The sequence below is a fragment of the Grammomys surdaster genome, unplaced genomic scaffold, assembly GCF_004785775.1.
Source record: "Grammomys surdaster isolate TR1022 unplaced genomic scaffold, NIH_TR_1.0 126109, whole genome shotgun sequence".
NCBI classification, from domain to species: domain Eukaryota; kingdom Metazoa; phylum Chordata; class Mammalia; order Rodentia; family Muridae; genus Grammomys; species Grammomys surdaster.
The window spans coordinates 2,460,899-2,473,460 of record NW_021620917.1 but is presented as its reverse complement, the minus strand read 5'-3'; the positions used below and the strand labels follow the sequence as shown (position 1 = coordinate 2,473,460).

Here is a 12,562-nt window from a genome sequence, read left to right as displayed (position 1 = left end):
CCCCCAGTGAGGGGCTGGGGTGTGGCTCAGTGGTAGAGCCCCTGCCTAGAATCCCCCAGTGAGGGGCTGGGGTGTGGCTCAGTGGTAGAGCCCCTGTCTAGAATCCCCCAGTGAGGGGCTGGGGTGTGGCTCAGTGGTAGAGCCCCTGCCTAGAATCCTCCAGTGAGAGGCTGGGGAGTGGCTCGGTGGTAGAGCCCCTTCCTAGAATCCCCCAGTGAGGGGCTGGGGTGTGGCTCAGTGGTAGAGCCCCTGCCTAGAATCCCCCAGCGAGGGGCTGGGGTGTGGCTCAGTGGGACAGTACTCGCCCAGAATCCCCCAGTGAGGGACTGGAGGCATTGCTAGGTGGTAGAACAAGACCTATGTTCCATCTGCAGAACCACCACAAAATAGAAAAAAGTCTGCCCCCCACCCTCTGTTTTTTACAAAGTTTTTTGATACAGGGTCTTATTATGTAGCCCTGGTTGGCTTGGAACTCTCTAAACCAGACTGGCCTCAAACTCACTGCAATTCACCTGCCTCTGCCTCCCAAGTAGTCCTGAACTCTTCTCCTTCAAATTCTGATGATAACCCCTGTACTTTACAGTGTGTTCAGTGTGAATGCATTCCATGCTCGGCTCTGGGAACTCCAGTACGTTTTATACTAGGAAATGAACCCAGAGTCTTGAGCATGTTAAGTACTCTGCCACCAAGCTACATCCCCAACCCTTTCTTAAAGATTCTATTTCAAGACAGGGTCTTGCTAAATTGCCCAGGCTGGGCTCAGACTCACTGTCCCAGCAGGTCTTGAACCTGTGATGTTCAAGGACAGTGGCCGTAGCAGGGTCCTCTGAGGCCTGTGTGCTCTATTGCTTCCCACTTTCCAGGATGGTCCTACCACCCCCACCTCAAGGCCACCACTCCTAGAGGTCTGAGTTCCTTTTTGAGATCATCTGTTTGCACAGCCTGCCTGCTCTTGTCTCCATGGGGCACTGGCAGCAGCTCTCAGCTGAAGCCCTCAGCACTCCTCTGCCTGCCCCCGCTGTCCCATCTCCCGGTCTCCTCCTGCAGTGCCCTGGTGACTCTAAGTCCAGGAGGTTCAGGTCACTGTCATCTGCTCCGTGCTTGCGGCTTTGCTGAGGAAGGGTCTTGCTAATACAGCCCAAGCTGCCCTGGAGCTCAGGTCACATGCTATCAGACACCCAGTACACCTTAGTCTTGAAGCCCCTAGCTTACTGCAACACACCCTCCAAGAGTCACTGTGAGGGGCCGTGGGAGATGGCTCAGTGGGTAAGAGTGCTTTCTAGCAAATATTAAAAACTGAGTTCAGGGGGCTAGAGAGATGGCTCAGCAGTTAAGAGCACTCACTGCTCTTCCAGAGGTCCTGAGTTCAATTTCCAGCAACCACATGGTGGCTCACAACCATCCATACTGAGATTGGATGCCCTATTCTTGTGTGTCCGAAGACAGCGACAGTGTACTCATAAATAAAATAAACAAATAAATCTTTTTTTTTTTTTTTTTTTGGTTTGGTTTTTCGAGACAGGGTTTCTCTGTGTAGCCCTGGCTGTCCTGGAACTCACTCTGTAGACCAGGCTAGCCTCGAACTCTCTACTTAGAAATCTGCCTGCCTCTGCCTCCCAAGTGCTGGGATTAAAGGCGTGCGCCACCACCGCCCAGCATAAATAAATCTTTAAAAAAAAAAACAAACCTGAGTTCAAATCCCCAGCAACCACGTAAGGCTGGCCACACACACCTAACCCCCAGGAAGTCACTGGCCAGCCAAAATGACCAGCTCCGGGTTCAGTGAGGTGATGTCTTATCTGAGGAAATAAGGTGTGGAGTGCAAGGTGGCTCAGTTAGGTAAGAGCACATGCTGAGGAAGTCCAACGGCTAAGGTCAGCCCTCAGAACCCATGTAAAGAAGGGAGGACAGCACCAACCCACACATCTGCCTTCTGCCCTCACATGTACTCTGTGCCACAGGCACCTCAGGTCCTCACCTCAGCCCCTCTCCTCAGGCCCTCAGCCCCTCACCCCTCAGCCCCTCACCTCAGGTCCTTCAGCCGCTTGCAGTGCTTCAGCATGTCGGCAAGAGCAGGCATGTACACCACCTTCCCCATCATGCCCAGGTTGGCCAGCGACAGAGACTGTAAGTGCTGGCACTGTAGGCCAATGCTCACGAGTCCAGAGCCTGTCAGCATGCCTGGCAATTGAGCTAGTGTCAGGTGTCGCAGGAAGGTCAGCTGGCCAATGGCGGCTACTTCTGAGTCCCCCACATTCTGTGCCCGACTGCAGGGTGGGAGGGAGTTGCGGATGGCAGGCTCATTGCGGGGCATGGCTGAGGAGAAATTGGACCCGATCAGTTCCAGGTGCTCCAGAAATGGGAGCTTCTTCAACAGAGACCAGAACACAGAGGCAGGCTGTGGGGCTGACTGGCCCATGAAGGGGTTGGGACAGGTCTGCACCCCAATGCGCACCTTCTTGCCAAATCCACGGGGTACTGCATGCATGGCCGGCGGGGCGGGCGCACGGTCAGGCCTGGGGGCCGAGTCAGCTACAGAGCACACAGGCAGGGACAGGGAACGCAGGTGGCAGAGGCGAGCCAGGAGCTGGCAGAGGTGGCGGCCCAGGCCGTCGGAGCTGTGGTGATGGGCGGCTGAGAGATTGAGGTGGTGCAGGTTGCAGCAGGACTCCACCAGAGTCTCCAGGATGCTGCTGTCAATGTCATCCTCAGCCTTACGCAGCAACGAGTCCGCAGACAGGCAATGCACGCAGCCGCTGAGGTTGAGGCTGGCCAGGCTGCGCAGGTCCTTCCCGCCATTGAGGAGCCGCTGGATCAGGTGACCGCCTGACAGCGTACAGCGGCTGAAGCTGAAGTAGAAGGGATTGTTGAATTTCATATGCTGCAGGAGGGTGGAGCCGTTCAGCCAGGACTTGGGCAGCTGCAGGGCGTCCAGGGCCACATTGCGGGCCATGGAGTCCAGCAGGTTTTTAGTGGCCCCGCTCTCTGCAAAGCTGCCAGGGACGGAGATGAGGAAGGCATGCAGGTTCTCAGGCGTGCGGTCGCTGAGCACAGCGAGGTAGAGTCTCACCACCTCCTGGTTGATGTAGCCAGGGGCCAGGCGTGCATAGAAGACACGCAGGTTCTGGTAGTGGGGCACGTTGCTCTGGCCCACCATGAGCTGGCCAGAGAGGACAGCGCCTTCCCGGGTGCGGTCCAGGATCTCGAAGTAGAGCAGCAGCTTCTGCAGGCTGGCACAGCAGGGCACCACACCATAGGACGGCGTGAAGAGCGTCTGCTTGAGCTCCTGCACGCGGCTCAGCGTGGCCCTGCACTCACTGCTCAGCTGGCTGGCATCGAAGCCAGGGCTTACGTCAATGGCCAGTGAGCGCAGGTGCTGCAGGGCCGACAGCACTCTGGACAGCCGCAGAGAGGTGAGGTGACAACCTGACAAGTTCACCTTCACCAGGCTGTGACAGCGGGCCACGTGCTCGATGGTGGAGCCAGACAACCAATAGCAGCCTGCCATGTTCAGCTGCTGGATCTCCCGGCCAATCTCCTTCACCAGCTGCTTCACCTTCTCCTCACTGGCCTGCAGAATGGGGACAGGGCAGAGGAGACAGGTGTCCCCGGCTACTTCCCAGTCCCGCTCAGAGGAGAATGGCCTGCCCTTCCCCTTCCACACACCTATCACTGCCAGCAGTCAAGAGAGCCCTGCTCCCAGGAAGATGTTCGCTAGCCAGGATCTTGGGGCACATGCCAGTCATTCCAACACTTGGGAGGGTGAGACAGGAGCATCACAAGTTTAACATCCATCTGGGCTAGAGTTCCAACATAGCCTGGAGTACTCAAGACTCTTGTTTCAAAAAGAAAACCAAGCCAGGTGGTGGTGGCGCACGCCTTTAATCCCAGCACTTGGGAGGCAGAGGCAGGCGGATTTCTGTGTTAGAGGCCAGCCTGATCTACAGAGTAAGTTCTAGGACAGCCAGAGATACACAGAGAAACTCTCTGTCTCGAAAAACCAAAAGAAAGAGAGAGAAAGAGAGAGAGAGAGAGAGAGAGAGAGAGAGAGAGAGAGAGAGAGAGAGAGAGAGAGATGCTTGCTAAAAGCTATAACTGGGGATGGAGAGATGGCTCAGTGGTATGCACTGCTCTTTCAAAGGACCTGAGTCCAGTTCCCAGGACCCACATCAGGTGGTTCACAACTGCCTGTAACTCCAGTGCCATGGGGGATTTGATGCCTCTGGGCAAAAGAACTCACACAGGGGCACACACATCTAAAAATAACTAGTTTTTTTTTTTTTTAAGCTATAGGGTTTTTCTTTTCTGTTTGCTTTTTGTTTGTTTTTGAAAAAAGAGTTTCTCTGTGTAGCCCTGGCTGTCCTGGAACTTGTTCTGTAGACCAGGCTGGCCTTGAACTCACAGGCATGTACTACCACCACACAGCATGCTGTTGTATTTTTTTAAAGACAGGGTCTCACTGTATAGCCTTGGCTGACCTGAAACTCTGTAGACCAGTCCGGCCTTGAATTTACAGGTCCCTCTGCATCAGCTCGCAAGTGCTGGGACTCTAGGCATATGCCACCATCAGGCACACAGGCACAACTGTCTGTCTGTCTGTCTGTCTGTCTGTTTGAGGCTAACCTGGTCTGAGCCATGAGCATCTTGCCTCAGCCTCTGAGTGTTGGGACTACATATGTGTCCTACCATGGCAAGCTAGTGTCTCAGTTGATCAGAGACTTCAGCCCTGAGCATGGCAGGCAGCCCTCTGCAGCAATATCTACTGTGTTATCTGTCTGCTGTGCCACTCCACAAAGACCTTCCACAGTCTGCCCTGTGGTGCAGCAACTCTACCCTGTGGAGCCTACTCAGAAGGCCTCACACTGATCCCTGTATCTGAGGCCCAGGCTCCCTCTCTCCCCAAACTCCATCCACATGCATTATCCCTCCACGGGGCCGCCACAGACCCTTTTCCATCCTGGCTCTGTCACTCAGTGTATCCTGAAGACCATTCCCAGCCACAGTCTTCTGGGCAAACATCAGTGCCTGCCACAGGCCCCCACAGGCTGGCGCCTGGTTGATCTTGCCCTCCTGCTCACCCTGCCTCACCTGGTAGTCCTTCTGCAGCAGCACGGTGTGCACCAGGCTCTTGTCCAGGCATAGGGCTGCAAGCTTCCTGCAGGTGCGCCGCACACTGAGAACCAGGTCCGTGCTGGGGACATGGCTCAGAATCTGTAGGAGGATCTCATCTGAGAAGCCAAGCAGGTGGGTGTCACCTGCTGCCTCTGCCTCCTCATCATTGGACATGTCCTGGAAGGGAGGGACAGCAGAGGGAGGGGCTAGATCAGCCTTTAGATGCTAGCGGGACAAGCAGAAAGACCTGAGTTTAGATCCTAGCACCCACATAAAGAGCTGTGTAAGGTAGCCTGTGTCTGGAACCCCAGCACTGGGGATGTGGGGACAGGAGAACCCCACCCCCTCAGTAGAGAAGTTTCAACAGCTCTTTGTTGAGCCACGGAGAACACAAAGAGTTACCTAGAATCTCTGCTTAGCACTGCAAACCAGGAAACAAGCTGAGAGAGATCAACTGATGGCCTTTCTCAGCCAAGGCCTGAGGATTCTGGCTTTCCCTGGGTGTTAAGATAGCTTGCTTTGTAGCCTAGGCTGTCCTTGAACTAATTATGTAGCACAGCCTGAGCTTGAGCATGGTTCTGGGGATATACACGTGTCACCATGCCTGCCTTCCCATAATCACTCTTCTCCCTTAGCCTGCCTTCCCCCTCCCTCCATTTTTTTCATTTTTTAATTTTTTTTTTAGTTTTTTTGTTTGTTTGGGTTGTTTGTTTTTCCAGACAGGGTTTCTCTGTGTAGCCCTGGCTGTCCTGGAACTCACTCTGTAGACCAGGCTGGCCTCGAACTCAGAAATCCACCTGACTCTGCCTCCTGGGTGCTGGGATTAAAGGCATGTGCCACCACTGCCCGGCTTCTTCCTTCCTTTTTGACAGTGTCTCATGTAGCCAAAACTGACCACAAACTAGCCAAGGATGACCCTGGACTCCTAATCCTCCTGTCTCCACCTCCCAAGTGCTGGGATCACAGGACCATTCCACCAGGCCCAGCGCCCAGCACACAGCACACACACCGTACACAGCACACACAGCACACCACACACAGCACACCACACACAAAGTGCACAGCATACAGCACACACAGCAAACACAGCACCCACAGCAAACACAGCACCCACAGCGCACAGCACCCATAGCACACAGCACCCACAGCACCCACAGCACCCAACGCGCACAGCACCCATAGCACACAGCACCCACAGCACCCAACACACACAGCACCCACAGCGCACAGCACCCATAGCACACAGCACCCACAGCACACAGCACACACAGCACCCACAGCACCCACAGCGCACAGCACCCACAGCACCCACAGCGCACAGCACCCACAGCACCCACAGTGCACAGCACCCACAGCACACACAGCGCACAGCACCCACAGCACACACAGCGCACAGCACCCACAGCACACAGCACCCACAGCACACACAGCGCACAGCACCCACAGCACCCACAGCACCCACAGCGCACAGCACACACAGCACACACAGCACACAGCATACACAGCACACATAACACACACAGCACACAGCACACACAGCGCACAGCACACACAGCAAACACAGCACACACAGCACACAGCACACACAGCAAACACAGCGCACACAGCGCGCACAGCACACAGCACACACAGAAAACACAGCACACACAGCACACAGACCCTGGAACCTCACCCCACTCCTCTGCCACTCTGCTTCCCAGGCATTTACCCAGAAAGCTGCAAGAATTTACACAAGACACTGAGCAATTTCCACAGGTTCAGGCTGAAAGAAGAATTTTAAGTTAGTTAAATAGTATAACAGGAATACAAATAGTTAAAATTACAGGTCAGCTAGCTTGCTAACCAAAGGCCATTACAGGGGATGCAGAACGGGGAAACAAAGGTCAATTGAGTGTTCCGGGAATCTGTTCCCTTGGTGTCTGACTTAGCCTCCTCTAGAGAAACTCCCACCAGAGGTCTCAAGGACTTGTAAATTAGATTCAGCCAGATGGTCTGTTGGCTCAGATAAACATTCACACTGGGTCCCAAGGCCACAGAGACCAGAGACAGTTCTCGTGAGATCTGCTTACACATATTACAGACAATTTATAACAACCAATTGTGTGTGATTACCTACAACCCTCTCCCTCCCCCCAGGCTTTGTCTATAAAAACCCTAAGCTGTTAGGTCTCAGGGTCGATGACCCCTGCCTCCTGCATGAGGCACATCGACCCGAAGCTTTGATAAATAAAGACCTGACTCATGTCATTACAGCAAGAGATCTCTGGAGTGTCTTTGGGGGTCACGTCCTTCCTGGGTCACCCCCTGGAGGGGTCTTTCACAGGCCATACTGAATTTTCTCTTTTGTTTTTGTTTTCTTACATCTGTGTGTGTTTCTGAGGAGAGAGAGTGAGCATGTGTGTGTGTGTTGGTACATTGTGGAAGTCAGAGGACATCTTGTGATGTTGTGGAAGTCGGTTCTCTAATCCACTGTGTGGGGCTCGGGATAGAGCTAAGGTTCTCATGGCTTGGGAGACAGCTCAGAGGTTCCGAGTGCACACTGCTCTTCCAGAGAACCAGACTTCAGTTCCCAGAAGCCATGTTGGGTAGCTCCTGACTGCCTATAACTCCAGGTCCAGGGAATGATGGTCTCTTCTGGTTTCTGTAGGCAACTACACGCACATGCATATACCCCAAAACACAAACACACATGTACACGCACACACACATACACACACACACACACACAAAAAGTTGCTGGCGGGTAGAGGCACACACCCAATAAAGCAGCACACACAGGAACTCAGAAGGCAGAGGCAAGCAGAGCTCTGTGAGTTTGAGGCCAGCTTGGTCTACGGAGTGAATTCTAACACAGCCAGAGCGACACAGTAAAATCCTGTCTTGAAAATAAATAAATAGATAAACAAACATATAAATGTTTGAAAATTTTTAAACTTAAATTTTTTTTTTTAAAAAGTTAGGTTTTCAGGCTTGGTGTCAAGAGCCTTGCCTACTGTGGGTTTTTGTTGTTGTTGTTTTGTTTCTGATAGCCAGGATCTCATGTAGCCACTGAGAAGCCCGATGGCTGATCCTCCTGCCTCCCTTCCCAAGGCTGGGCTGGTTGTTTTTGTATCTGCAATCCTGGGGCCTCCTGAATCTCAGGGGAGGGCTCTAACCTGCAGCTACCTCCCAGCTCCTTACAAAGCAAGAACTGAGGGCCACTGCTCCGCTGGGCGCAGCACAGCGCAGCCTCAGATCCTCCTCCTGCATGCTGCATCCCAATCAAAAAACACCAGCCTGGTCTATATGCTGAGCTCCAGGCTAGCCAAGGTTACCCAACAAGTCCTTGTTCAGAGAGAAGAATGAAAAGCCGGCTAGGATCACAGGTGTAAGATAGTCCTATCTTACAGAAGGGTTTCCTTGTTTGCATCCTGTGTGTGTATGTGTTACATATGTGTTCACATGTATGTGAAGGTGTGTGTATGTGTGTAAGCCTAGGTGGACAGGGACTGTCTTCCTAAGTTTGTCCTATTTTTCTGGGGCTCATCTAGACAGGACAGCCAGCAGGCCCCAGGACCCACCTGTCTCTGCCACACTAGCATGGAACAGACACACAGACATGCACCATCCTGCTCAGCATGGGACAGACACACAGACACACACCATCCTGCTTTGCTTTTTATGTGGCTGCTGGAGGTGCAGAGCAAGCACTTTACTGACTAAGCCATCTCCCCAGATCAAGGATTTTTTTTCTTAACTGCCTGAGAAAGAAAACACAGAACCAGGCCAACTTGAGTCCAATTCACAACCACTGTGTGCCATACCCTCTCTCCTGCAGACAGCAGGCTCCTGTCGGGATTTACTCATGGCAGCTTAACTGGGATATAATTGGCTTAGAACTATGACACTCCAAAGCAGGCTAAAGAATTTGAAAAACCAAGCATAGCAATGCGTTTCTGTAATCCCATAGGCATATGCACACACACACACACAGGCACGCACACATGCACGCAAACACAGAGTCATCAGGCTGACTCAGGCGCTGCTCCTGGGACACACTGATTCCAGTCTTCCATGTGGATTCTTCTCCATCTGAGCCCAAAGCTCTATTTTCATCTCCAACCCCAGTCTTTCCCTTCTTCACTGGACCTTGTGTTGTCTCACTGAAAACTACCCCTGTGAACCACACACCTGTGAGCCTATGCCTAGGAGGATGGGGCAGAATTACAAAGTCAAGGCCAGCTTGGTCTACAGCCCTCCCAACAAACTCAAAATAGGGAAAAAACTCCACTTACGGTTTCCACCAACCTCCTCCCTCCTGAGTCCCCCTTCCAACCACCAGTTCTCAGCCTGGGCTTTGGTGGCAGGTTTGTCAGCATGATTGTGAACTGGCAGTCTCTCTTGGTCTTGGGGAGATGCCTTACTAGTGTGGAGCTTGCACTAACACACAAGCATTAACACCTGAGTTTGCCCAGAGTGGCAGCTGGTAGCCTGCATCCTAGCAATGGGGAAGTGGACACAGAAAGATCCATGAAGATGCCTGGACAGCCAGTCTAACCAAATCAGTGAGGTTCAAAGAGACCCTGTCTCAAAATGGAAGGTGGAAGGGCTGGAGAGAGGACGGCTCAGCTGTTAGGAGCACTGGCTGCTCTTACAAAGGAGCCAGGTTCAGTTCTAGGCACCCACATGACGGTCCCCAACCACCATTAACTACAGTCAAAGTCCCAGGGTTCAACTCTCTTCTGGCCTCTGTGGGCACTTTGCATACATGGTACATACACATATATGCAAGCAAACACTCGTTCACATAAAAAAACAACACAAAAACACTTGCTGGGTCTGGTGGCACACACCTTTGATCCCAACACCTAGGGGACAGAGGCAGGAGGATCTCCGTGAGTTAAAGGCCAGCCTGGTCTACATGAGGTTTTGTCTCAAAAATACTTATACACACACACACACACACACACACACGAGCCAGGCACATCAATGTGAGTCTACAGTCCCTGCTACTTATGAGGCCAAGGCAGGAAGACAGCTTGAGCCCATAAGCCTGACAGCCACCTACACCATAGCAAGATCCTATCTCAAAGGCTCAAAGCTTACTGGCTGGCTATGTTGTCCATCAAGGAATGGAGGGGCTTTTGAGTCAGGACTCAGGAGCAGCCATGTCTAACCCCTCGCACATACACGTCACTGACAGCTGCTCATACAGCAATTCTATCCTGGAACTCCTCGTGCTGGACCCATGACTTTATGACACCCCACTCTTCTCTCATTAGTCGACCAAACACTGTCTTTCCTGTCAATCAAGGAGACACTTCTGAGCCCAGTTTTCTTCAAATGAAGAGAAGCTTCCATCAGACCCCAGCCACGGTCCTCATACCCATGTTCCAGCTTCTCTAGAAAACACTTGTAAGTCTCACTGGATAAATGCAAGGAAACTCCTAAGACTTAAAAGTGTGCCCAGCCGGGCAGTGGTGGCGCACGTCTTTAATCCCAGCACTTGGGAGGCAGAGGCAGGTGGATTTCTGAGTTTGAGGTCAGCCTGGTCTACAGAGTGAGTTCCAGGACAGCCAGGGCTGCACAGAGAAACCCTGTCTCGAAAAACAAAAAACAAAAGAAAAACAAACAAACGAACAAAAAACAAAAAGTATGCCCAGTGACCAGCAATACGGCTAAGTGAGCAAGGGAGCTTGCCTAGCAAACCCAATGACCCAAGTTCAAACCCCGCAACCCACATAAAATGCTGGATGCAGTGACACACATCTGCCATCCCAACACTGCTATAGCAAAGTGAGAGGAGATGGGGACATCAGCCAAAAGCTCACAAACCAGCTACTCTGGAGTGTGCACCACCAAGAGAGCTCCAGGCTCCACCAGGGGAAAGGCAGAAGCTGACGAGGTGATTTAGTATTACTCTTTCAGAGGACCTGAGTTCAGTTCCCAGCACCCACACTGGGGAGGCGGAAACCACCTGTAACTCCAACTCCAGGTGCATGTGATCGTCTGGTCTCCTCAGACACCTGCACTCATGTGCACATACCCACACGCAGTTACACATACATACACATAATTAAAAATAATATAAACAAGCTGAAAGGCAGGAACCAAGTCTGGAAAGTGGCCCTCTGACTTTCAATATGTACGCCATCATATGCACATGCCGGTACTCATGCATACACACACACTATGATAAATAGATGTGCCCCATAGGAAAGAACAAATATAACTCAGATAGGAAGGAAGGCAACAGGAGAGCAGCCAGATGCTCCCCCAACCCCCACCATGGCCCCATACTGTTGTCTGCAGAGAAAATACTGCACACCCATAACAAGACGCAGTGGGATTCTCCAGCTCCCCTAGATCATAACGCTGTGGGGTCAGTCCGACGCCCTATCACACTCCCGCACACCACAAGCAGGCTCCAGAAAGAAGTGGGCTGCACTTAAGATGACAGAAAAAAAAAAAAGAAGAAGAAGAGGAAAAAGCGGGGGCTGGGAATGTGGATGAGTTGGTAGAGTACTTGCCTAGCAGGCACGAAGCCCTGGGTTCCACCCTTAGCTGCGCATAAAACCCCGCGTGATGATGCACACCTGTAACTCCAGCATTACAAAGGCTACAACAGGAGATTGCTGTCCGCTCAAAACCACCCTGGGCTGCACACTAAGCTCCAGGCCAGACTGGGCTACAGTGTAAAACAAACAAGAAAACACGAGGAGAAGGGACAACGTCCCATAGATGCGAGAGCAGAGCCAACACACAAGGAGACGGGGGAAAGGCCTGGAAACTCAGCAGGCCACGTGAAAGGGTCCATTCTGACCATCGGGATTGTGAGCCTGGGAACAGATGGGGTCAGAAGAGGAGAGGGCCTGGGAGAAGGGTAGGTGAGGGCAAGGAATAAGGCCGGGGTCGGGAGGGAAGCACAGAGGGGACTCCAGCCGCCAGGGCGGGAGGTGCAGGTCGTACCTCTCCAGAGCTGGCCGCCGGAGCTGCAGCCTCGCAGTCCCCGAGCCTGCCAGCACAGGGATGCTCCAAGCCGGCGCCGCCACAACTCCACAGAGACCCCGGTAAGGGGCGTGGCTGCGGCGCACGCCCAGACGTACTTCCGCTTGCGCCCGGATGGACCCGGTGCTGTCGCCATATTGGGTGTGGCATAAAAGTACTATCAGGGTTCAGAGGCGCCCAGAAGGTCACAAATGACTAGTTTCTAAGCTACCTCCGCAGTTTCCTGCTGTCGTTCCAACATGCGTCCTGCTCCAGGCCTTTGCATTTGCCCTTCGCGCTGCACACTGCGCTCCAAGTCAGCTGTCACAGCGCTCAGGTATCCTATATAACCATAGCAACCTTCATGTGCACACGCTCGTGAATATGCCCCTCATCTTGCGTTATCACTCTGAATAGCTCTTTGCACCGTCTGACTTGCTATACCTTTTTGGTTTGTTTTGAGACATGGTCTCACTGTGTAGCC

General features: G+C 52.7%; 1 protein-coding gene across 1 annotated transcript in view; it reads right to left on the bottom strand.

Annotated features, from left to right (window-relative positions):
- Fbxl18 (F-box and leucine rich repeat protein 18) overlaps nt 1–12,182 on the bottom strand; it is a 24,459-nt gene extending 12,277 nt beyond the window's left edge. The window contains exons 1-3 of the mRNA XM_028756100.1: nt 12,061–12,182; nt 5,089–5,289; nt 2,028–3,571 (exon numbers count right to left, since the gene is read on the bottom strand). Of these exons, the coding sequence (XP_028611933.1) occupies nt 2,028–3,571; nt 5,089–5,286 (1,742 nt within the window). The 5' untranslated portion in view covers nt 5,287–5,289; nt 12,061–12,182. The remainder of the gene's footprint in view (nt 1–2,027; nt 3,572–5,088; nt 5,290–12,060) is intronic.
- Between the last annotated feature and the right edge of the window lie 380 nt (nt 12,183–12,562).